The 25,774-nt window shown below is 45.0% G+C and overlaps 1 protein-coding gene across 1 annotated transcript; it reads right to left on the bottom strand.

Annotated features, from left to right (window-relative positions):
- Window positions 1–9,774: 9,774 nt before the first annotated feature.
- LOC136533780 (probable transcription factor RL9) lies at window positions 9,775–17,029 on the bottom strand. The gene is made up of 6 exons (XM_066526316.1): window positions 15,718–17,029; window positions 15,528–15,604; window positions 14,815–14,860; window positions 14,477–14,681; window positions 10,695–10,770; window positions 9,775–10,545 (listed from the first exon to the last, which is right to left on the bottom strand). The coding sequence occupies exons 1-6, from the start codon at window positions 16,694–16,696 to the stop codon at window positions 10,432–10,434; spliced, it is 1,497 nt and encodes a 498-aa protein (XP_066382413.1). The 5' UTR covers window positions 16,697–17,029; the 3' UTR covers window positions 9,775–10,431.
- Window positions 17,030–25,774: the final 8,745 nt, after the last annotated feature.

The raw sequence follows: 25,774 nt of genomic DNA, 5'->3' as shown, positions 1-25,774 counted from the left end.
TTTTGCTAATTTTTTTGTTTGCTGCAGAATGCACTTCAAGATGCAATTAGAGATAATCCTATACTGGGAGCACTTCAAGATTGATCTATTTTTTAGACGCATACAATCCTTACCTGCTAGTTGTCTTGCAATGTTCAGGGCGTGATTTACCTGGTCCAATAAGGAAGCACTAATCAGCAGCAATAGATTTTTAGAATCAGTTTTTTATAGTGTTCTAAAATATATTTTATGCTTCGGGGTGGCAGAGATGTGATACTATATAATGTAGTAAGGCCCTATGATGTCGTTGTGGCAAAGGCTACCATTCAAACAAAGAACCCAAGGGCTATTGTTGGGGGTACTGCTCTTGGCGTGCAGTTCGGTGAAGTGGTTGTTAACCATGTGTTTATAAGGAATGTTGTACTGCCTCGTCCACATGAAGGGGTCACCACCATTCTAGAGGCTCGTGGGAGATGCATTGCATGGCCACATGACAGAGTAATGGTCTAACCTCTCTATTTTCTTAAAAATGATCATTTTATTTTGCTGATTAGTAATATATTTGTTTCCTACTAGATGAGGGATGACAATAAGTCACCGCCGCACTCAAAAGGTGGTGGCACAGGAAGGCCATCACAGCTTGAAGGTATTTTACTTGAACATTTTGATTTATATATGTGATCCAAATTGTTTGCATTGTGGGAAGCAATGAGGTTGTGTTGGCTGGCAGCTATATAAATTTAAAATTTGACTATAATATATATGTTAAAGAATTTCTGGAAAAAACAATGAGGTTGTGGTCCTATATATGATTAACTTAATTATGCGTACTCCCTTTATCTGCCATATATGTGTACCATTATTAAGCTGCTAGTACCTTGCTTGTAGTTGGCACGTCATTGCTAAATAGATTGAATGGAATTATATAATGGCCTGTGTCACCAAATAGTTGATAGCATAGCTGCCCCTGTACAGTAATATTGTTTAACTATTTGCACCCAATAACAAAGCAAGAGTTAATGATACAAAACACATTTCACTGATATTTTGCTTTTTTCATATTAGGTACTTAAGCTATGTGGTGTTGCAAGTATTTTGGATAGGCAACCTTTTGAGGTTTGATCAGAGAGCTGTTACATGGCAACCATATGTTCACCAAGTTGGTGTTCAAGTATTTTGGAGTGGCAACAAGTGTTCGAGAATTGCTGCAGGAAGACATGAATTGCAGTTATGTTCTTTTGTTTGCACCTACTATCGTGTAGGCCAAAGACATATGGAAGTGTTGAATGTCACTTTTGTGCCCAAGTCATGATCTATTGATCTCTTAGCTTTAGCCGTAACCAGTTAGTACAAGACTTGTAGTATATGTCCATATATGTCTGCTAGTGACTAATATATATCTTGGACTTGTATATGTATGGCTCAATGTACTGTGATCATCACTTGACCCTGTTATATATATATATATATATATATATATATATATATATATATATATATATATATATATATGTATATATATATATATATATATGTATATATATATATATATATATATATATGTATATATATATATATGTATATGTATATATATGTGTGTATATGTGTGTATATATATGTGTGTATATATATATGTATATATATATATGTATATATATATATATATATGTATGGAAGATCTAATATATTACTTCTATAAAATCATGTGAAGTTGCTCAATGTGATGCCTTCTGTATGAACAAAAGTGGATTTGTCAAATTATTCAAATTGTATGTATATCTATACCTGCATTATACTTTTGCCGACAGTTTAGCCGTTGGACAGGGCATGATTTACAAAATACATCGGAAATGGTTTTGCCAACACACAAACTGTGGGGAAAGGTCTAAACTGTCGGCAAAAGTTTCGCCAATAGCTTCTTCTAAACTATCGACAAAACTTTTCACGGGAGGTTATCTACCGGCAAAGGAAAAAGTATCGTCAGAGGTATGTCATGGTATAGTTAGGGGGTGCTAAATTGCTAATCGTTTCACCAGCAGAGCAGATTGGCCTACGAGTACAGCCTGGATTTGCAATGAGAAAGCTCCACTTGATATACAATACACTTAGTACTACAAAAGTCCCTACTCCAACGTACTGTAGGTCATACGGTGATGAATGGCGCACAGTGCACGGGGGGACGGTGGTGGTCCAAGCAACGGCAACCTCCCATCTGCACGGGGCCAAAAGGCCCCCATGCAAATTAATTCCCAGTTCGAAGTGGCAGTGCCCCTCTGTCCTCTGTGTCTCTCTCCCTCTCACACACACATACTGGGCGCACAGTGCAACAGGAACCAGTAGCCCACGTCCTCCCCCCCGGGCCCCGCTACAGTGTCTGAGAGAGAGAGCGCGCGCGCTAGAGGGAGAAAGGGCTAGAGAGGTCAGAGGGAGAGAGAAACAGAAGAGAACAGGAGGAAGGACGGCAGGGCATTGAAGCGGACACAGGTGTTGCACAGCGCAACGCTCTCCTTTGTTTTCCTTTTCCCGTTGTGCTGCTGCCTGCTTTATTGAGTACTCTGAAAAAACGCAGAACTGGGAGTAGCTTGCAGCTTGCTTGCTGGCCTTTTTTTTTAATTCCTGTGCCCACGTTAAACGTCGCTCATTCATTTTTTCCTCTCTCATTGTCAGAAGACGCTGCTGGGCTGTTCAGTGAAGCAAGCAAAGCAAAGCATGGAAAGGGCCGGCCGACAAAGGAAGAGGGAACAATAGAATGACTTGAATGAGGGGACAGAGAAACATGGGGGACTGCATCTGCAACAATGCATCCATGGCCAAAATCATTTCGCAATCCATTGCTTTATGATTGCCCTGCGCCTCTTCTCCACTCCACGTATCGCCCCTCCTGTTTCTCCTTATTTCCCCCATGAACCCCTCGTTGGCCCTTCTTGGCATGGCTGGGATTCTACATTCCCTCCCTTGTTTGGAAACAGCACCTTGTGCTGCTGTTGCAAGCACTGTAGTATTGCAGTGCCTTCAGGATTAGTACTCGTGCCTGATTAAATACGTACTAAATTGTGTTGGTTAATCCGTCCTGTGATGTCAAATCAAAACTACCTCGTGTTACAGGCAGGCACCGGCAGTCTGAAAGCCAGTCAAAGCAGACAGTGGCTGCCACTTTTCTTATAGGCTACCTGGCCCACTATGTGAACCCAACTTTTCGTGGAACTTTGGCCTCGTTTAAATCAGACCTCAAGTTTTAGGGTGTCGTATGAGATGTTTAGCCTAATTAATTGAAAAATAAATTACAGAATTCGTCAGTAAACCACGAGATAAATTTATTAAGCCTAATTAATTCATCGTTAGCCCACATGTTACTGTAGCACCACATTGTTCAATCTTGACATAATTAGGCTTAAAAGATTCGTCTCGCAAAGTAGTCGTAATCTCTACAATTAGTTATTTTTTAGTCTATATTTAATACTCCATGCATGTGTCAAACATTCGATAGAATAGAGTGTAAACTTTCAGGGAGAAACTAAACAATGCCTTTGTAACTGTTGTTAGTAGCAGCGGCGTGCATGTAAATGCCATTAGATTGCCCTGGCCTACATCAACTTGTTGGTTAAGATGAGGTCCAAGAACACAAGGCAATCCATTGTTTTTACGAGACACATTAGATTAACCAAAAACACTCTTTGTATTCTTCTTAATTGCTTGTAATGAAGATTTTAATAGGAAAAAACCTCCAATAGCTTCGTCTTTGTTTGGTTATCCAAATATAGCCATCTTCTATTCAGAATTTCTCGCTAGCCAAAGATAGAAAACAAAATACCTCTCTAGAGTGCACACAAGATATAGAAAAACTGTTGGAGAACGAAAATATATTGAAAGCGATTTTTATGTTAATGACTCTCCAAATGATGATTTAGAGAGTAAGCTTTAGAAAGACTCTTGGAGATGTTTTTAGCCCTGTTTTATACAATTTAATTTATAATTTTTTTTATAGCCACAATTATATCATACTATAAAAAAACGAGTCTTTTAGGGAGACTCCCCCTCTATAATCTCGTTCGATTTAGACATCGTTTTATATGGGACTTCCTGTTAGGAGTATGCCCTAGAGATAATCATAGAGATGATTATATTGCCTTTGTATCCATGATATATTATGAGTTCATTGAATTTTCATTAAAGACAACCTGTATCGATTAGTAATTATATGAATTGTTTGTGAAACTCTTTTATTTGAATGGTTATTCTAATGTTGTCCCTGGTCAGAGTTCGTGTGTGAACACACATGAATAATGGATCAGCACATTATTAGTTGATGACTACGTTTCACAAGTCATAGACATGGAGATGTCAAACTAATAATGTGGGCACATGTATGATATGGGGCTGGACTGACCCAACATGAGATATCGTTATTATCTCTATTCACACCATGTACGTTATGTCCTTAGACCTGAGATTGTTGTATGTATTCAAGATGTGAAACGACCTACTCAGGGACTATCAAACGCTACTCCGTAACAGGGCAGTTATAAAGGTGGTTTTCGGGTTTGTCGGGAAACATGCTTTGAGACATAGACATTCAAGATGGAATTTGTCCCTCTCTATATATGTGAGAGATATCACTGGATCACTCTAATGATTAGATCAAGAAATGCATGGCCATGCTTGGGTTAAGTGTTAACCTATGAGTTGGACCAAATATCGTGTGGCAAGGGAATAACAAGTATGTGGTTTTGTGGTGGTTCGTCTGATATGATCTTTGCGTACGCATAGGAGTTGACATGCCTTGCTAGAGGCCGCTATCAACTAATGGCCGAGTAGGAGTACTCGGGCCATGTTTATGTGTGCGTGAACCCATAGGGTCGCACGCTTAAGGGGCTGGAAGCCTAGTTCAGATTGGATCCGAATTAGACAAGGCTTAGGGTTACTAATGGGCTTCCAACTCGGGAGCTCATTAGGGATGCCTATAAATATGTGGGGTGGGGCAACGGGGTAAATTAATCCACGCCTTTTGGCAGCCGTCGCCGCCCATCCTACGCCGCACCTGCTGCTCCTCGCGGACCTAGCAGTCCGGAGGCGCAACGCTTCCTCCCTGTACGTGTGGATACCTCGGAGGTGCTACATCTGGAGCACAAGGATGAACTGCAGGAAGGGGATGGACGGACGGACGACCTCGCAACTGCACGACACTACTACGACGCGTTCGACTACATCGAGTCGCTTCCGCTGCACCTGTGCGTCTAGTGGTAATCCCGTGATCTATAACTAGCAGTAGATCTTGGTTTATGAGGTCGAAATTTTTGTTTTCCGGCTAGCGTAGCATCCTCATAACCCTTCACTTCCATCATACGGAGGATATAAGATTTTGACACTTAAAAAGTTACGATATTATTCTTTGTTTATTCAAGTCACGTTGTTTTACATCTATTAATCGATGCCTATTTGTTTCACTAGGCATCTAATGTACTCCATGTGAGGGGGCATGAAGGTGCACAACAGCAGAATAGTAGAGGCGAGATTTCTTTCTCTGCCCATTGCTCATTGCTCTTTCTTTCGAGTCCAATCCAGAAGGGGATTGTAAAAAAATAATTATGTGATAGAACTAGGCAACTTAACCCAGTTTGTTTCAGCTTGGAAGTGTAAATGGTAGCTTAGTTTGTGCTTTGCAAACGGGTGCTCGCCGAGTTAGTTGGGCTCTAGGAGCACTACTCAGGTCCTGAGTTTGACTCCTCGTAATAAAAGCAAATGTTAGGTTTGGAGTTAATGTTCACGCACAAGCAAAGGTCTAAGGACCGTATGTAAGAAAGTTACCTTCTATCTTAAGCATAATGTCTAGGAATTGTCAAACCCATAGGTCAGAGTTTATTTATTTATTTATTTCTGCTTATAATAGGGAGCCATCCGTGTGTGTGGGCCCTCCACTTATGGGAGATGCACATGGCAGAAGACGCCACGCGTACTGTTTCAGTTGGACGGAGACATGCAGAGACGCTCAGTGGATTTTTTTTACCCGTTGAAAGATCTACTATTCTTAGTGTTAAAAACAAGAATTTTAGCAAACACTTTGATTATTTATTATTTTGTTGACTACCGCTTCAGAACTTCGAACTAGCAAATTACCACCCGATTCAGAGGCCCCACCACAACTGGTTTTACGATTTAGTAATAAAGTTAGCAGTGATAGTTGAGTTCATCACCGCGGGTTGCAAATCAACGCTGATAATCTATTACAAAATAAAAAAAAATGATCCCTTGTCACCGAGCTCACCATAGTAGCCGCCACACAGCATGGTGCTCGATTTGCCAGGTCGGATATGTGTGACCTCACATCGAATCCACGCTGCTGCCAGGCCAGATTAGTTGGACGCCCACACCGGCCGTGGTCGTGGGGGTAGCTGGTAGGGGTGGGCATTCGGTTCTCGGTTCGGTTCGCTTCATCGATTTATTGTTGAAATTTGATTCTAAAAAATGAGAACCGATCGGTTCTAAAAAGTTTTAGGAACCGAGCATTTTGATTTTTTGGTTATTTTGGTTCGGTTCTAACCGCGGTTCTAACCGAAGTAACTGATATTTTAGCAGAGGTTAATACAACAAAAAATATGTCGCTTTTAAAGTAAATTTAGCCAACACTACCTATATTTTAGATAATAATAAGTGATAAGGTAATACAGCAATATAGTAACACAAATACATATCAATTTAATATGAGATATCACACACAAATCAAACATAATCTTACACAATACAAGTAAGTGAAGTACAATTCATGTATTTCGGTTATTTTAGTTAATTCTGTTATCTGGGAGTAGGAACCAAAATTTCCTCAGTTATTTCGGTTCCTCGCAATCTAGAACCAAAAAAGGAACCGATTTTTTCGGTTCAGTTTCTCGGTTTTGGTTAATTATGCCCATCCCTAGTAGCTGGCGTTGTGTCCCCTGCTGCTAAAGCTCGCGTGGGCCTACATTAGGGATCCCGAGAAGATTTTGTTTGCGCTTGATGACTAGGTGGAGGGCGCGGAGTGGGCAAGAGTCGAAGGCAGTGTCGGGCATGCAAGATCTCAGCACGAGCCCACCCAGGGGAGTTTGTCCCACGGGCTCAAGCTACCAAAGGGCACCTTCTCCTCACTTGTTGGTGAGGCGATGTCGGGCGTGCAGCGGGTGATGCAGTGGCCAACTGCAAAGTCACGCTCGTAAGGATCGGTTACATAGCTAGAGAGGGCCGGTGGAGGCTTGAATAGCCTATAAAAATTCTTTCAAGGCACAATTCAACACTAACACAAGAGCTAGACACAAATGAGGCCCTAGGCGTACAATCTTATATCATGGAAGTCATATTTCGTCACATTTACGTCGACACCTGGTCATGAATTATTTTAAGGTCAGAAATGAAATCACCGTGTAGAGTACCATCTCGTCCGCAGTCCCCACACTTCATACCCTTTTTTTGCATCAGTGAACACGCAACATCAACTCCACTAGCCTGGTGCTGCTCATTCGTATAATTTTATAAAATTCTTTAACGTTTTATAGGTTCAATAGTCGACACAAATTCAGTCTTTGGCCTAAATTAGTCGATACAAAGTTTTTAATGATTGGACTAATTTGTTAGCTAAGTATACTGTTGTTAGCTAGTTACAGCCTGTTCGTTTGGCTGTGGCTTGTCGTAAACGATCGTAAATTTTCAGCCGGAACAATATTTTTTTCTCACACAAACCAGCTAGCAGTACTTCTTCACGAACCAGCAACGATACGAACCAACCAACCGCTGTTAGTTGTCCAATTTCAACTAATTTGAATTAGTTTTTAGCCCTAACCAGTAACTAGCTAGCTCTACCTTATTAGTTGTCAGGAACCTGGGGATCGGAGTGGTAAGCAAGAAGATTGTGGTTGACGAGCAGCACAGCGCAAGGAAGGCGGACAGTAATGTTGGCGACCCATCCACAGCGCATATTGCACCAGTGCCTCACTTGCGCGGTTAGGAACTTAGGATCATCCATCAAGTCTCAAAAAAGTCTAAGCTTGGCGACGCTCTCTACTGGAATGTAGCGTGTGATTAGGGGCCTGTTTAGTTACTCCAAATTTCAGAATTTGGCACTATGCAAAAAGAAGATTCCCCGTCACATCAAACTTGCGGTACATGCATGGAGTACTAAATGTTGACAAAATCAAAAACTAATTGCACAGTTTGGTTGTACTTTGCGAGACGAACGTTTTGAGCCTAAGTAGTCAACGTTTGAACAATTATTATCAAATAAAAACAAAATGCTACAGTAAACACTGTAGCCACAGTGTGTCTGCCGGCGCCGACTTCGTCCGCAACTAAACGAGGGCTAGCACGCGAGGAGAGCCATATAGCGGCCGGATATTATATGAATAATAATATGCGATCCATTACCTGGGCAGCTGGGGCTGGCCAAGCTGTCAACAGAGGCTAGTAGCTAGCCTAGCCCCGTACGTCTCAGGTGAATGAAGGGATGTCGCCGTTGCTAGAGCTAGGCCGTCCGCCCTTTCACGGGAGCAGGTGTGCTGATGGGCGGTCAATCAGAATGAATGCCGGCCGGCCAGCGCGCGGCTTGCTTGATCCCTTTTTCCCAATCAGCAGAGCTAGCTAGGCGCTTTTCGTTGGTTCGTTTCGGAGACATCCATCCATCCTCATCAATCAGAGGCCCCTGCTGGGACTGGGACCTCACCTCCAGCTGCTAGGTGCTAGCTGCTACTCCTAATAGCATCCATCCTCCGATCCGTTGAGACGCTATCACAGGTTGGCACCAAACGTACGAGATCAGTCCTCTCTCTTCCCGATCCATCCATCTCGCCCTTATTAGCTTGCTCGTCGTCAGCGGTGGCACCAAGCGAGCTTGCGTACGTTTTTGCCGCTGAATAGCATGCTTAGCTCTCGCGTCTTCCTTTCGGCTGTGCTATCGCCGCGCAAGAAACACCTGTACGACGTCGACGTCACCAAATTCCTAGCCGATCGGCATGCAGATGCAGCAGGACAGGAGGGAGGACCAGTGAGAGAAGGATCGACGAAGAATCACATGTGGATTATTATTGATCTCGATGGATCGCGGCAGCACAGCAGGCAGATGGTTGCGTCCATTGGGGGTTTATGCAAGCATGTACTTGATCAGTGCCCGTCCTATACCTAGTTCTTGGACCACCCACACCACAACAATGGACGCGTCGAGAGCTGACCATTCAGCCAGCAGCCTGAATCATTGACAAGACGATACCGGAATCGAAGGCGCGCAATTGATTGTGCTACTCCTACTGCTACTGCTAGCTTTTAGGAGTATATATCATGCATGATTCATTTTTTCCACCCGAGAAAGTTCCCATTTCCATTAAACGGAATTAACGGAAATACAGAGTTTGTGACACATTAGACAGAACACAGATGACCTTCTAAAGTTTTGAGACGTGCAACCCAAAAACTAACAGAAAACGACTAAGGCTATATATCATGCATGATTCATGCCAAAGAGAGAGCACAAACATCCCATCCCAGCGACTCAGTAATAGCGTACGTACTCCTTAATCTTTTGTTGAAAGAAAAGGAAATCCATGCTTTATTACCTTGCTTTGGTCATGTACGCTTAAAGCGCCTGCATATCATTCAGCTAAGTGTGAAAGGTGTGTGATGGGCGGCCTTCTTCGTTCTCAGCTAAAATATTCGTGTGCTGGAAAAGTGCAGGCAGGCAGTGGCATGGCAAGCAAGCTAGTAGTAACTGACACGGGCAACGAGCACCTGCAGGGACTAAAGAAACAACCAAAGCAGAGATCACACAAACACACACAGATGCACAAAAAGGATGAAATCTTCATCTCAGTTAGATTGCTTCGTGAGAACTCATTCCCTTTTCTTTCTTTTCTCCTTTCCAACTTTCCATGTGCTAATGATACCCAAGCTAGCTAGGTAGCTTACCAGGGCCACGACGACATCGACCACACCAAACATGGATGAACGCACACGACTCACTCACACACCACACTATGGCTAGCTTTACGCCTCTCTCGCCATCATTCTCATCAGCTACTACGGTCCCAGCTGCACCACCAGCGGCAGCGCTGTAATATAATCTCGCCCGCTCGACATGGCAGAAGGAAACAAAAAGAGAGAACCAAGAAAGAAAAGGAAATCAGGAACATGATCAATCTAATAAACCACCCAAAGACGACTCAACTCTATCAGAGAGAGATCCAGTAAGTCTTTAGTTTCTTCCCGGTGCTCCGTCGGCACGTACTCCCCATCTCCACACCGGTGGAGACGAGATGCGGTTGCTGCTGCTGTACTTGTTGGTTGATTGTTCATCTTCGTAGGCGAATTCCTGTCGTTGTCGCCTACGAGTTGGGGATCATCAGGCATATGCCTGATTCAGTACTGCTGCTACTATAACCCTCAATGAAGAAATTAGCCTTATTGCTAGGTTCTGTGAGCTGCTTCACGACGGCTGGCTAGCTAGTCATGATCCGTGCCCTGCCAGTCCGGTCTCCCAAGCGTGAACTCCAGGCTCGGGCTGCTCAGCTCGTGGTTTGACACCTGCGAGCTGCTCGATCCGCAAGGCTCCGGGTTCTGAACATGTATCATTTGCACAAGAATATATGTATAAGCGCAATGTATATGCACACACACACGCATGCATGCCACTCGGGCTGCATACTGCATATATATACGTACGTAGAAACTGCACTTAGAGAGGAACCATTCACAGATATATATACCTCAATTGGAGAAGACAACGACCCTGCCAAACGATGAGCGTCCATGTTGCATGAATTCGACGACAGCCATGGGTCCCTGAACAAGAGAATTTTGTCCGTTTAGCAAAGCCGCTACAAACTTTCTAAAGATACAGCAACGAAACGAACCAGCCAACCGAACAAGCTGATAATCAGGCAATTTTCTTCTTTGAGTCAACAACAGTTGGGCAGTACTCCCTCTGTCCCAAAAAGAGTGACAATTTTTACTTTCAGATATCGTGTTTGACCGTTCGTCTTATTTAAAAATTTTGTGTAAATTATAAAATAAATAAATCATTATTAAAGTATCTCTAATGATAAAATAAGTCATAACAAAATATATGATATTTATACAAAAAAAATTTGAATAATGTCTGAAAGTAAAAAAACGACACTCTTTTCAGGACGGAGGGAGTATATGCTAATATCACTATATATAGGTAGGAACATGGCATACATGCACAAAATCTCCCCCAGTTAGCTTTATCTAAAGTGAGTAACAACAGTTGCTCGTGATGACCAGTTAGTTACATGACTCCTTTCTAGGCAACACACTCTTAAAAGATGTTCCGGTTCGGTACAGTTGTGCTGTGAATGGCATAGAGAACTGATCAGCATGCAAGCTCCTACCTTGAAAATTCGAGGGAAACAAAGACTGAAGCAAATAATCTAATGCTTCATGACAAACAAAATAATGTGCATTTGCTGAAATGGAGAGGGAAGCAGCATCCAACATATTTGCTGATGCCATTCTAGATTTTCCAAAATGCTTTGCGTCAAAAAAAGATTCCTAATTACTAAATCTAGTAATGTCATGCAGAGATGTAAGTACATATTAATTGTAGGGTTCAATGCTGATAGAGAGAAAACATGTTTGTAGATGCCCCACATGTTGGAGGCCATGAAACAGCTGGCTGTCCATTTCTTCTTTTTTCATTTAATTTGTGATTTCTGTCGTATGAGGAAAAAGTGCCCTTTCCTTGACCACTACTCAATCAAGATAATACCTACTTACTATTAAATCCTTATAAAGTGCTTTTGTCTTGATTGGAACAAATGTATATACAGTTAAACATTAAGGAGCCACTGGACTTTAAATGCCAATATGATACTATATATCAATCATAGACATATTACTCTATGTGCTAAGAGTTATGCATGAATCTTTTTCTGACTATAAGGATATGTTATTCTAATTTTTCAAGATGGAGATAAATCAATACTATAAGTTATAGCAATCTAGTCCTACACTCCTACCGTCCTAGAGTTCATGGAAAGAACAACACTTCTGCCAAATTCCATTGGCTTTGAAATTTTTTTAACTTGCATGAGTCGACATACCAACCTCTAATTAAGTTATATGTGATTATGTTCTTTGTTCTTGTCAATAGTAAGTAAAGCATAGAATACATCAAAGAAAGCACTGAATTAGTAAATCAATAAAACTAGCATTAAAAATTTAATAAACTGTGCATTGGTTTCTCTCCTTTACAATTTTAGCGGTGTTATATTGTGGATCCATGTTCTGTTGTTCAGTACAATATTTTGATCATCAGCACAATTGCCGGTCAATAATATTATAGTAGAATGTTCTCTGGCTTCACAACTTCAATTCATTCACTTTGGTCTGTACAACAGTTCTATTTCCGCATTAACTTGATAAGCATCGTGAATAGAAAAATTGAGAATCGTACTACCCCCTGGCAATTAATATTTTGCCTAGAACAGTTTCGAGAGAATGTACAACCACACATTGTCAAAGGCTCAAAGCAAAAAAAAAAAAAAAAGTGCAGATCATTCTAAAGGAAAAAAAAACATTGTCTTTCCTTTCAAAAAAGGCAGAGAAGGTGCCATTTGCTAACATAATTGTATTGTCACCAGATAGTACCAAACATAGTGGAGCCTAGCTTGCAATTAGAAATGTGAGGTACGATTCATTCTTATTGACTTAACTGGCTATGAAAAAGAAGGATGAGGTACTAAAAAGAAGATTGTTTAAAAAATCTGAAAGGAATATTATTTTCACATAAGGAAATGGATTATTCTAAACTACCAAGGTGCCGATAAAGACATGAGCCATACGGGGGGAGAGAGAGAGAGAGAAAGAGAGCTGTGCCATCAGAGAGGAAACTGAGAGAAACAACCAATAAATCAAAGAATATAATGCAAGTATGACAAAAGATGGGATGACAAGAAAGATGGAGCAGAGAAAGAGAAAAGCGAGTATAGCCAAAAGACAGGCTCACCTGTACTCCAACTTGCTTCCAAGTTGCTCAGAAATCATGTTTTCTACTCAATCCCAGTCTTTGGTAAAAATGCCGAATCACAGATGTTCTTTTTTTTAGAAAAACCAAACTCCCGAGACAAATCTAGCAGCAATAGCCCCATTGTTTCTGTAAGTTTTTTTTTTTTTGAAGCTATGCTACTCCGTACATACGAAGTAGTACTAGACTTTGTCAACTTCAGATTTACATCATAATGGAGTAGTCGTATATATACTGGTACACTGCTGCATCTGACTTCAGAACCAAATCAAACGAGAGAGAGAGAGAGTATGTGGTGCAGGGCAAATAATTGCAAAAGGAAAAAAAGAAAGTCACTGAAGAGATTGACGATGGGAAAGAACCAAGAGTCCTTGGTTACATATTCCAGGCAATAGGGCATGTCAGGTCAATGCCCCCATCCCCCTGGAATCAGAGCCATGCATTGATAAGGGCACTCCCAACCAAACTATTATAGTTTCTAGCGACATTAATTGTACCGATATTTAAGCATTTTATTGATGTAATAATGTAGTTATTAGAGAGAGCAAAAAATTATAGAAACCGGATCTAAGTTAGAAACTATGTTTACACGAGAACCAAGACATGAAGGAATGTGATTGGTAGAGAATGGAGAGAGAATATATGTGATTGGATAAAAAATTGTTCCGTAGAAACTATCCATTGAAACAATGATTTCTATATGTAGTGTCTATAAAAATTAATAGGTACAGAAACTTTATGTAGTTTTTAGCATTGAGACCGCTTAACAAAAGATAATGGAGCCCCACGGCCTACTCCGTCCCTTACGCGAGAGAGAGAGAGAGGGAGAAGAATGGGAGAGAGAGAGAGGACAAGGCCGGAGCCCAAGAACCTACACACACAATGACACAGCACACAATGTTGTGTTGTGGTGTGGTGGGGATGGGAGAAGCAGAGCTGTATTTTCTATAATTCCGCATAAACCAACAAAACACAGAGCAGAAGCTCAAGTTAATGGAGGTCATGGGGTATGTGGCTTTTTGGTCTTTTCTGCGATGACACAGCATTGCTTGCATTGGCCACCTAGAGAGATGAGATAGGCAGCCCTGTGTGCACCTCTTTCTCCAGGTGTGCATGTCAGCAGCATGTGTGTAGTGTACTAGTACTAGTGTGCGCCCCCAAAACATTCTTTTTAACCTTTTTATTTTTACATCCAACCGAACACTCGTATATGTATGTATGTAACCAGAGACAGAAAGCAGGATTATATATATGCTCATCACTTTATATAAACATACCAATATAATGCATGCTACTAAGCACCAAAGTTTGGTGGTGTCTTTGGGATTAATTAAGGTACTAGCTATTAGACAAAAAAAAAGATGAAGCTGTTATCCCATGAGATGCCATTATTATTATCTGCATTAATAAGCAAACGTGCAGATATGCACTAGTTGGGGAACAAAGGAGGCGCTCATCAGATATCAGATGTGCGCAAAACATGATGCTGTCATTTAGTACCTGGACGAGTTGCTCCACCTGATGCTGGTGTTGCCCGCCGAAGACTGGTCCATGTCGCCGCCGCCGCCCACCGAGCTCGCCGCCCCCTCGGTGGTGGACCGGTGGTGCTCCCCGAACGGCCTCACGCACATGTTGTTCTCGCCGCCGGAGGCTGCCTGACCGGCCCCGGGGAAGTCCTCGTCGCCGGAGCCGCCGTCGTTCGCCCCTGAACGCACAATGCCAGGCACCGTACTAGCCATTAGCACTTCGCAGTGTGACTGACTGATTGACTGACTAATGAGGTGGTAAATCAGGAGCGAGGACGACGCATGGCATTGTGGCCGGATTAGCAGTGGTACCTGATGACGCCGCAGGCTTGTCAGTGCTCTTCACGGTCCGATACATCTGAAAGGGGAAGCGAGGAAAGCACACCAAAAAAAGCAAAGCGGTGAGCTCACAGGCCAATGCAATGCAAAAACCACTGGTGGTGGGCGCGGGGAGGAGAGGAGGGTAGGAGACAAGCAAATGGATCAGCAGGCGGATCGGCGCGCAAGAGAACACCAGGAAATGGACGCATGGAAATACTATGATGCCCCCATGCCATGCCCTCGCCTTCTCTCTCCTCTGGGTCGTCCTCTGGGAGCTAGCTAGGCCCTGGTTCTTTGAAGCTGAGTGCTTTGGGCCGTGCGCGCACACACCTACTACACACATACTGTACGCTAACTAGGCGCGGATGCACATACATTGCATTATTGTGTAATGATGACTACTTTTGCTCTTTCTCTCTCTCATTCACACACATCCCCACACCATGCATCTCTCTCCTCCGCCAAGAATATATGGCAGTTTCTTGGCTACGACGAGGCCTGCCCGTCGGTCCGTTTCACCGTCATTCACTAACTCTGGAGTTACTGCATTGGCGTTCTTGTCTGACCCAAACAAAACAAGAGAAAGAAAGAATGGCAGGAGGGAGACGAAGCCAAACACAAAGCTCTCTGGCGATGGAGATGAATTCGTTTCGGAGTTCAGAGGTTGGAGATGGCTGGCAATGGCGGCGGCAGCTAGCGCGTACCTGGAGATGGCTCTTGACGTGCGCTAGGGTCAGATCCTTCACGTCCATGAGCTCCAGCACCGACTTGGGCGTAGCCCCTGCAGGAGGGAGAGAGGAGATCGATATATATAAAGGTGTGTGTGATTTTGATCAGAGAGATCGGAGGAAGGACGGGGAGGTGTAATTCTGTTGCTCGGGTGGGGGCACGCACTCTCGTGGCCTCCGAGGAGCTCGACGGCGTGGACGAAGCGGGCGTGGAGCGTGCTGGTCCACCGCATGCGCGGCGCGCGCATGCTGCGCTTGGCGGGGAGCTTGGGCATGAACCGGGAGCCCAGGCCGAACGACTGCGCGCCGTGGAGGAGGTGGTGGTGGTGCCCGCCGACGATGCCGCCCAAGCCGCCGCCGACGCCACTACCGCCGTAGCTGCGGAGGGTGTCCGTGAGCATGCCGTTGAGCCTGCCCGATGCCGACAGCATCCGGTGGTGGTGGTGCGCGGCCGGGGACGACAGGAACGCCGACGCGGGGTCCAGCGTGGACGGCGGCGTGCCCGGCGCGAGCGGCGACGGCGACATGGAGCCGAGCGACGACGGCCACGTGTTCGGCTGGTACAAGCCGTAGAACCCGAGCTTCTGGTGCTGCTGGTGGTGGTGGAGGGGGCCGCCGTCTGCCCCGGAGGCCGGCGGCAGGAACGGGAAGCCCCCCGGGCCGTTGTAGATAGGTATCCCTCGGATTGGCGGCGCCACCGACGCGCCCCCTCCTCCTCCGCCGGTTAGCCCGCCCCCGCCGTCCAGCGGCTGCAGCATCGGCATGGCGGGCATCAGCGCGGGCCCCCCCGCCGATGTGGTGGCCGCGGAGGACACGACCGCCGCCGACGGCCGGTGTCGCCACGGCAGCGCGTCCGCGTGCTGCTCCTGCTCGGCCGGCGGCGACAGGGACAGCTCCGTGGACGCTGTGGACCCGTTCAGCCTCCGCCACGGGTCTCCCCCGGCGCCTCCTCCTCCTCCTCCCTCTCCCCCGACGGCGGCGCGCCCCCCGGCCGGGCCGGACCTCGCCGCGCTGCTCGGCAGGCTGATGTGCAGCGACAGGTCCGGCGACGCCGCCTCCATCGCCCGCCGTCTACCTTCGGCTGACGCCCCTCTGATCTCCTGATCGCACGCTTGCGGTTCCCACCCCGTCCCTCCTCTCTTCATCTATCTCCGGCTAGCTTGGAGCGCTCATGCGATCGATGGATATATACAAGAGAAGGAGGAGGTGGAAGAGAAGGTTCTTGGTGTTGTGTGGAAGAGGGGGGCTCTCTTCTCTTCTCTTGTTTGTGCTTCTGCTTTGGCCTTGGTGGGTGTCTGTGTCTCTAGTACTGGAGTTACTCTACTCCTCCTTTCTCTACTCTCTCTCTCTCTCTCTCTCTCTCAAGAAGATGACTATGAGAGGCAACCAGGGATGAACTGGTCTCTTGTGCTGTCCGTCCTTAATGCTACCAGCATAAAAAGCTAGAGAGAGATAGAGAGAAAAAAAATAAAGGAGGGGGTAGCTAGGAAGCAAAGAAGAGGGAAAAGAGAGAGAGAGAATATGAGATTATCTTGTTGTTAAGGAGGGGCAGGCATCACCAATGTATGAGAAAATGACACTTAGGAAGGAGGCCATTGGAGTCAAAGGAACCATGCTTTTGTCTCCATACCTGCATCCTCACACACAATAAAGACTGGACTATAATTATGCAGGTGCATACCATACAATACAAAAAAAATTGTACGCCCTTCTCGAATTAAAAATTTGTGTTCATGTTCATGTAGCTATGTACTACGAGTACTCCATAGTATTGTAGGAGAAGAGACTACTGCTGCATCTGATTTTCTTGTTTTGTTTTGCATGAGACGACTGCTGATGATCTGATTATTTTTGGGGGACGAAAAGGCTGTCTGACCTCGTGCGCCTGGGCTGGGATGCTTTTCCCCCCACGGCCCCAGGGCTTGGGTTCCCTTCCTCTCTCTGCAATCCCCTCTCTTTCTCTCTCCACACCTTCCTCTGTGGAGCAGTGCACCCCTTTTTTATGGGGGAGGACTGGACTGGAGGAGCAAGGGCAAGGCAGGCAGGCTTCTCTCTCACTGCTTTCAGATTGGATGTGTGTGTGTGTGTGTGTTGCAGTGCAGTGCACCCCCCATGGGGAGAGGACTCGATCAGTGACCAGGTCCACATTCTGCAGTCACACCACCGGCCGGGCCTCTCTCATCAATTTGCAGTGCAGCCCCATAAGCGAGTACTTTGTGTTTGTGCAAAGCGGTGAGTTTCCTGCCAGCTGCATGTGTCAAGGTGTGTGTGCTCCTGGCTCCCTCTTCCTGTGTCCTCCTGCATGCTGGCCGGCTGCCTGCCTGGGGCTGCCTGCCTTTTCACTTGACGCATCGTCCTCTGCACGCTCTTTGCCACCCACGTCAATCTTGCTTCTTTCACGCTTCATACAACGCAATGCACTGCCGGTAAACCAGTACTACACCATCAAACAAAAATGCTTTACACAAGGGTTTTTGTGGGCATCGTGGTGGCTGGAGAGAAGAATGTGTTTACGTTCCTCAGCTCTACTTATTAAATGTACTACTCAAGAAGTGCGTGCAACAGTTGGATCGTCTTCTTTGAGGTTGTGTGTGAGAACCAGTTTCGAGTTTGAACAAAAAAAGAAGTCATATGCATGATGATGCTTCTCACTACTGGAAACAGAGGCTTTGCCGAGTGCAAAATTCTTTGCCGAGTGTCAAAAATCGGACACTCGGTAAAGACTTTCTTTGCCGAGTGCCGCACTCGGCAAAGAAGGGCACTCGGCAAAAGACTTATTTGCCTAGTGTCAGACTCTCGGCAAAAGCTCGGCACTCGGCAAAGGCTGCCCCGCGTAACGGTGTTCGGCCACATCCTTCTTTGTCGAGTGCCTGCTGTTAGGCACTCGGCAAAGATTTTTTTTAAAATTTCTTTGCCGAGTGTCTCAGCTCTGGCACTCGGCAAAGATTTATTTTTTTTAAAATGTCTTTGCCGAGTGTCCTGTTAAGGCACTCGGCAAATAGGAAATTTCAAAAAAAAATTCAAAACCCTCTTTGCCGAGTGCCTTATTCGTGGCACTCGGCAAAGTTTTTTTTTGGCCTCCAAATTTTTTGTGCAGCCCTTTTAAGGCACCAGGAACTCCTAGTTAGAATTTAGGGGTTTTTTATGGTTTTTTGATATATTTAGTTACTTTATTTCTTTTACTTGAATTTTTTCAAAAAATATAATTTTGAACTGCACGTGGTACCCGTGGTACGAATACTGGAATTTAATGATTCAAAAAAATGATAGTCATGTTACAGAGTGTAGTGTGAGGCCGTATCCTGAAACGGACCCGAAATTTCGGACATCTTGTTCACGAAACATGACCGCGAACTTGCGTGCGAAGTGTTTTTAAATTCTATAAAAAGCAAACGAAGTCCGAAAATCATGAAACTTGTTGAGATGTCGTGATATCATATGTGGAGGCTATGATAAAAATTTCAGAAGTTTTCGTGCATGTTGTCATGTACGATGCTTACAAACCAGGACATCTCTACATGTGATATCACGTTGTCACGTACGATGCTTACAAACCAGGACATCTCTACATGTGATATGATATCACATGTAGAGATGTCCTGGTTTGTAAGCATCGTACGTGACAACGTGCACGAAAACTTCTGAAATTTTTATCATAGCCTCCACATATGATATCACGACATCTCAACAAGTTTCATGATTTTCGGACTTCGTTTGCTTTTTATAGAATTTAAAAACACTTCGCACGCAAGTTCGCGGTCATGTTTCGTGAACAAGATGTCCGAAATTTCGGGTCCGTTCCTTGATACGGCCTCACACTACACTCAGTAACATGACTATCATTTTTTGAATCATTAAATTCTAGTATTCGTACCACATGCAGTTCAAAATTATATTTTTTCAAAAAAATTCAAGTAAAAGAAATAAAGTAACTAAATATATCAAAAAGCCATAAAAAATCCCCAAATTCTAACTAGGAGTTCCTGGTGCCTTAAAAGGGCTGCACAAAAAATTTGGAGGCAAAAAAAACTTTGCTGAGTGCCGGGGCATGGCACTCGGCAAAGAGGGTCTTTGCCGAGTGCCACAAATAAGACACTCGGCAAAGAGAGTTTTGAATTTTTTTTTAAATTTCCTCTTTGCCGAGTGCCTTAACAGGGCACTCAGCAAAGACATTTTCTAAAAAAATTAAATCTTTACCGAGTGCCGTGCCAGGGGCACTCGGCAAATTATTTTTTTTAAAAAAAATTGCCGAGTGCCATATCTGGGACACTCGGCAAAAAAATTAAAAACAAAAATCAAATATTTGCCGAGTGCCGGGCTAGGGGCACTCGGCAAAGTATTTTTTTTAAAAAAAAGACATTTAAAAAAAATCTTTGCCGAGTGCCGTGCCAAGGGCACTTGGCAAAGTATTTAAAAAAATTGCCGAGTGCCACATCTGGGACACTCGGCAAAGAATTTTTTTTAAAAAAAAATTAATCTTTGCCGAGTGCCAGATCTGGGACACTCGGCAAAGAATTTTTTTTAAAAAAAATTATATCTTTGCCGAGTGCCTCCCTAATCCGACACTCGACAAAGGGCGGTTAAGGACTTAAGCGATTCGGCCGGCCGGCCAGTCACACTGCCACTGCGCCCACGCCCGCGTCAAAACCGCCTTCGCGCCGCGCGCCGCCACCGCCCCGCCACCGCGCGCCTGCGCCGCCACTCGCCCGCGCCACCGCGCGCCCTGCCCCCGGCCGTGCCCGTGCCCAACCCCGACTCCGACCCCGACGCCGCCCGACCCCGACGCTGCCCGCCCCTACTCCCAGCGCTCATCAGGTATGCCTTCTCTCTTTTTGTTGTCTTGGTAGTGATAGTTGTAGTAGTATTAGTTGTACTAGTAGTGCTAGTGGTAGTAGTAGTACCACTAGTGGTAGTAGTAGTAGAATTAGTGGTAGTAGTAGTAGTAGTAGTAGAACTAGTGATAGTAGTTGTAGCAATAGTGGTGGTAGTTGTAGTAGAACTAGTGGTAGTAGTAGTAACAATAGTGGAAGTAGTAGTAGAAGTAGTGGTACTACTTGGATATATTCTCAAGTATGAATTGATATCCAAATTACATGGCTTCTCTTGAGACTACTGTGCTTGTCGGCCATCGTGCCGCTGTTTTTTTGCAGGTTTTGGAAACCTCACCGTGCAGGGGAGGTTCTTCTGATTTTTTTAAATGACAGTATTTTGTTCTATTTTTGTAGAGAAGAGCCCGTCGGAGCCGAGTCGGAGTTCCCATCGCCGTGCTGGTCTGCCTGCACCGTGCCGCCTCGCCATTGCACCGACCCGCCACGGCCCCGCTAGCCTGACTCCGCTACCACCCTAGGTATAACCCCTCTTTCCGTATCATGGTCGTAGATCCATAACCTAGTTAGGCGTCTCCCGTTCGAAAGAGATACGGTTGGAGGTATGCAGATCTTTGTATATCTATGACCGTATTTGTTTTGGATTATCCACGTTTTTTGGACAGCCCACGGATACGTAGATGGGTTAGTTTCCATGGTCTACTCCGGTCTGAGACAGAGTTTCGGCATCACCTCCCTATTGTTCTCTGGATACGCACTCTTCTTAGGCAGGACGTGTATCTGGAGAACAGCGAGGAGGTGCTGTCGAAATTCTATCTCGGATAGGAGTAGAGCATGGAAACTAACCTTATCTACACATCCGTGGGTGGGATTAGGACCTATCCTCACCTATTAGATAGTAGGAACACCATGTAGATGCAATTGATGGTTACATTACTCGCTAATACATATGTTAGAGGATGGAGGACCGTCAGTGGGTGTACACGGGCTGGAGAAGTCAGAGTGATTACACCATTATATGGATGAACAAGACCGATGCTTTCTTGAACAGTGCATTTGGCAAGGCTGCTAAAGGACATTGCCTAGTTTTGTGTCCCTGCAGCAAATGTGGAAACAGGAGGGTAAACAAGGTGGAAATGGGTAAACATCTTGTGAAGAATGGATTTACGCCGGACTACACCTGGTGGGTCCACCATGGTGAAGCCCATTGTATGAGAGAGGAGGTGGTGAGACCATGGGTGGAGGCTTTTGATGCTGATGCTGGGGTACCAGACATGTTAGATGACTTTCACTAAGGACAGTTCGATGAGGGACGTGAGAAGGAGGAGATGGAGGCAGCCGCATAGGTGTTCTATGACATGATGGACTCGGCATAGAAACCCCTTCATGATCGGTCAACGGTGTCTCAACTGGATGCCATTGGACGCTTAATGGGGTTGAAGTCCGAGTTAAACTTGAGTCAACCTGGCTTCGATAAGATGTTGGCCGTGATTGGCACCCTACTTCCGGAGGGCCACATTCTGCCAAAGAGCATGTACGAGTCACAGAAACTCCTTCGAGCACTTAAGATGCCGTATGAGCAGATACATGCTTGTCCGAAGGGGTGCGTCCTATTTAGGAAAGAACACGAGCATGCAAAGTTCTGTCCAAAGTGTAAATCCTCCAGGTACCTGGAGATAGACTCTGATGATGGCCAGAAGAGGCAACTTATGATCCCCATGAAAATCCTACGGTACCTTTCGTTCCTACTGAGGATCCAACGGCTATACATGACCAAGGAATCCGCGAAATAGATGACATGGCACAAAAATGGCAAACAGTACAATCCTAACAAGATGGTACATCCATCCAATGGTGAAGCTTGGATTCGCTTTAATGACAAACATCATGACAAAGCAGATGATGCTCATAATGTACGTGTTGCGTTGGCAATAGATGGGTTCAATCCTTATGGAATGATGGCTGCCCCATACACATGTTGGCCCGTCTTCGTTATCCCCCTTAATCTCCCCCCGGTGTCTCCTTTCAACGACATAACGTATTCTTGTCATTGATAATTCCTGGACACCTAGGGAGTAATATGGGTGTGCTCATGGAGCCTGTGTTTGCTGAATTGGTCTGTGCTTGGGACAAAGGGGTATGGACATACGATCGAGCTACAAAGACAACCTTCAAAATGCACGTTTGGTACCACTACTCCCTGCATGACTTCCTACCGTATGGGATATTCTGCGCCTAGTGTGTTCATGGGAACTTCCCATGCCCAATATGCAAGGAAGGTGTGAGGTTCATTTGGTTGTAGAAGGGTGGCAAGTATTCATCGTTCAACAGACATCGTCAATTCCTACCTCTTGACCATCCATTCAGACAAGACATCAAGAACTTTACGAAAGGTGTCAAAGTGACCAACCCTGCATCGCGAATGATGACTGGTGATGAGGTTCATGCTCGGATAGATGCTCTCGTGCCTAATGAAGAAGATGGTTTTATGGGATATGGTGAGCAACATATGTGGACTCGTATCTCGGGCATGATGAGGCTCGCCTATTTCGATGACCTTCTTCTGCCACATAACATTAATGTAATGCACACTGAAAAAAATGTTGCCGAGGCACTTTGGGCAACACTCATGGACACTGAAAAGTCTAAGGACAACCCTAAGGCTAGTGTGGACCTAGCAACATTGTGCGATAGACCAAATCAAGAGATGCAGCCTCCTAGTCGTGGTAAGACCTAGAGAAGGCCTAAGGCCGATTTCGTCTTGAAAAAGGACCAAAGGAGGGAAGTACTTGAATGGATCAAGACGCTAATGTTCCCTGATGGATATGTAGCGAATCTAAAGAGGGGAGTGAACTTAGGCACTCTGCGTGTAAACGGGATGAAGAGTCATGACTACCACATATGGATTGAGCGGCTTCTTTCGGCGATGGTTCGAGGCTATGTCCCGAAGCTTGTCTGGCAAGTGCTGGCAGAGTTGAGCTACTTATTCCGCCAGCTTTGTGCCAAGGAGCTCTCTCGGACCGTCATTAATGACTTGGAAAAAGCAACACCGGTGTTGCTTTATATGTTGGAGAAGATCTTTCCACCCGGCTTCTTCTTGCTGATGCAGCATTTGATTGTGCACCTCCCATATGAGGCATGAATGGGGGGCCCCATGCAGAACCATTGGTGCTATCCAATCAAGAGATGTCTGAAGACTCTTCATAAAAAATGTAGAAATAAAGCCAAAATTGAGGCTTCCATTGCAGAGGCATACATTCTAGAGGAGGTGTCGAACTTCACAGAGAAATACTACACTGAGAAAGTTCCTAGCGTTTGTAATCCACCCCCTCATTACAATGCTGGCGAAAATGAATCGAACCTCAGCCTTTTCCAAGGGCAACTCAGAAGCGCAAGTGCATTGACCACTAAGCAATTAAAAAATGAAGAGTGATGCAGTATCATGCTATATGTGTTGACCAACCTTGTCGAGGTGCAACCATTCATTGGGTAAGTTCTGAACGAACTTGTATCATTTCGCCGTATGTCCTTGTTTCTTCGTCCAACCCCCTTGTTTCTCGTTGGTACAGGGAATTTCTTTGTCAATCCTGGCATGGATCGAGGCAACCTACCCCGCAAGAAAATGATACCCTTCTTTCATGGGGTGTGGGACCAGGGAGCCCTGATTTCATTTGTTGGTTCAAACAGAAAGCCCAAACTGATGCGTCTATAAGTGACGAGCTGAGACAGGTTGCAAACGGTTGTGCCGTTAGGGTCGAGTCATTTATCGGTTATGATGTGAATGGATATCATTTTCACACAGCAAGCTATGAGCAGAGTCGGTCCAATTAAAAAACCACAAACTACGGAGTTGTTACGTCAGGCACGGATGGACTCGACTATTATGGAAGAATTGAAGAAATCTACGAACTATCATTCTATGGTTCCAAACCTCTTACTCCTATCATATTTAAATGCCACTAGTTTCATCCTGGAGTAACGAGACAGACCCCTAAGCTTGGGCTAGTCGAGATTCGATAGGATTCCGTCTATCTAGGAAAAGATGTCTACATTGTGGCTCAATAGGCCGTCCAGGTTTATTATACATCATATGTGTGCAAAGACGCCGAGCATCTTAAGGGTTGGTTTATTGTGCACAAGGTATCGCCACACGGTAAACTACCTGTCCCAAACGATAAAGATTACAACTTTAACCCAAACACATATGATGGAGAGTTCTATCAAGAAGAGGGACTACAAGGAAGGTTTGACATAGACTTAACCAAAGAGATAGGAATGGAAGTAGACAATGACAGGGATGATGACAAGGACGTTGGAGACGAGGTGCGAAATCTGAAGGACATACAAATGCTTGAGCGATTACGTTTAGGCAATGACAATGAAGACAACATTCCTCCTTCGGATAGTGTTGATGAGTTGGACAATGTTGATAGTGATGACGAGACCTATGATCCAGCTAATCTCAATCATGAAGATTATTTCTAATACATGTAATACTATGTTTTTTTGTAATTATGTTTTGTTCATTTTTGCACCTATTTCTAATTATGTCTTGTTTTTCTTTTTTGTTGCAGGTGATTGAACAAAGATGGTGGGCGACCGTCATAGGTCCGTGAACTCGATATACCAAAGACCACGCCGGCTGCAGGAGGAAGCGGAGGGATAGGTGGAGGGATCGGACAGGAGGAGGAGGAGGATTGCCAGACGCAGGAGGGGGCCGTCTCCTCCCACGCCGCATGAGGAGGAGCCAGAGGAGGAGGTGGCACCCGTGGATGAGTCGGACGATGAGCTGGTTCGATAGATGGACGAGGAGGGGCCGCACGAGGACGACGAGTTGGAGGCGGCAGGCATGGGTTCCGCTTCCTCTAACTCCTCTTCGAGTGTCTACTTGCGAGGTCCCACGAGCCTTCCACATGTTCCGCTTCCTCACCAACGTCCAGTGATTCGCCCCGAAGGGCAAAAGTAAGTAACTTTATATGTTATCACCACTACTTCATATGATATGATAAAAAAACTAATAATTTTTCTTAATCACTTGTGCAGGAACTGGGTGGTTGTGTCAGGTGGTAACGCACAACTAGTCAACAGCATCCTAGGTCTTCTGTGTAGGCAACACTTCCCTGGCATTGTCACGTATGCATCGAAGATGGAGTCGGCCTACTCGTTTGACCACTACGCCATCGCCACCGATGCGGAGTACCCCAACAAGGCGGTGCAGGTGAAGGCAGAGCTTTGGGTAAGTCTCCCTTGCACAACATTGCTCAATACGTCGCATTCATTGGACTTTTCTTGAAATAATGAATGGATATATCGCTTTTGTATGCAGACTTATTACAGATGCGAGGAGGGATTTGAGGTCAGGGCGGAGCAGGTGACTACCAAAGCCTGTAAAAAACT

The sequence above is a fragment of the Miscanthus floridulus genome, unplaced genomic scaffold, assembly GCF_019320115.1.
Source record: "Miscanthus floridulus cultivar M001 unplaced genomic scaffold, ASM1932011v1 os_1183_4_5, whole genome shotgun sequence".
In the NCBI taxonomy this organism is placed as follows: Eukaryota; Viridiplantae; Streptophyta; class Magnoliopsida; order Poales; family Poaceae; genus Miscanthus; species Miscanthus floridulus.
The sequence above is the reverse complement of the archived record's forward strand: the minus strand, read 5'-3'. Positions and strand labels throughout refer to the sequence as shown.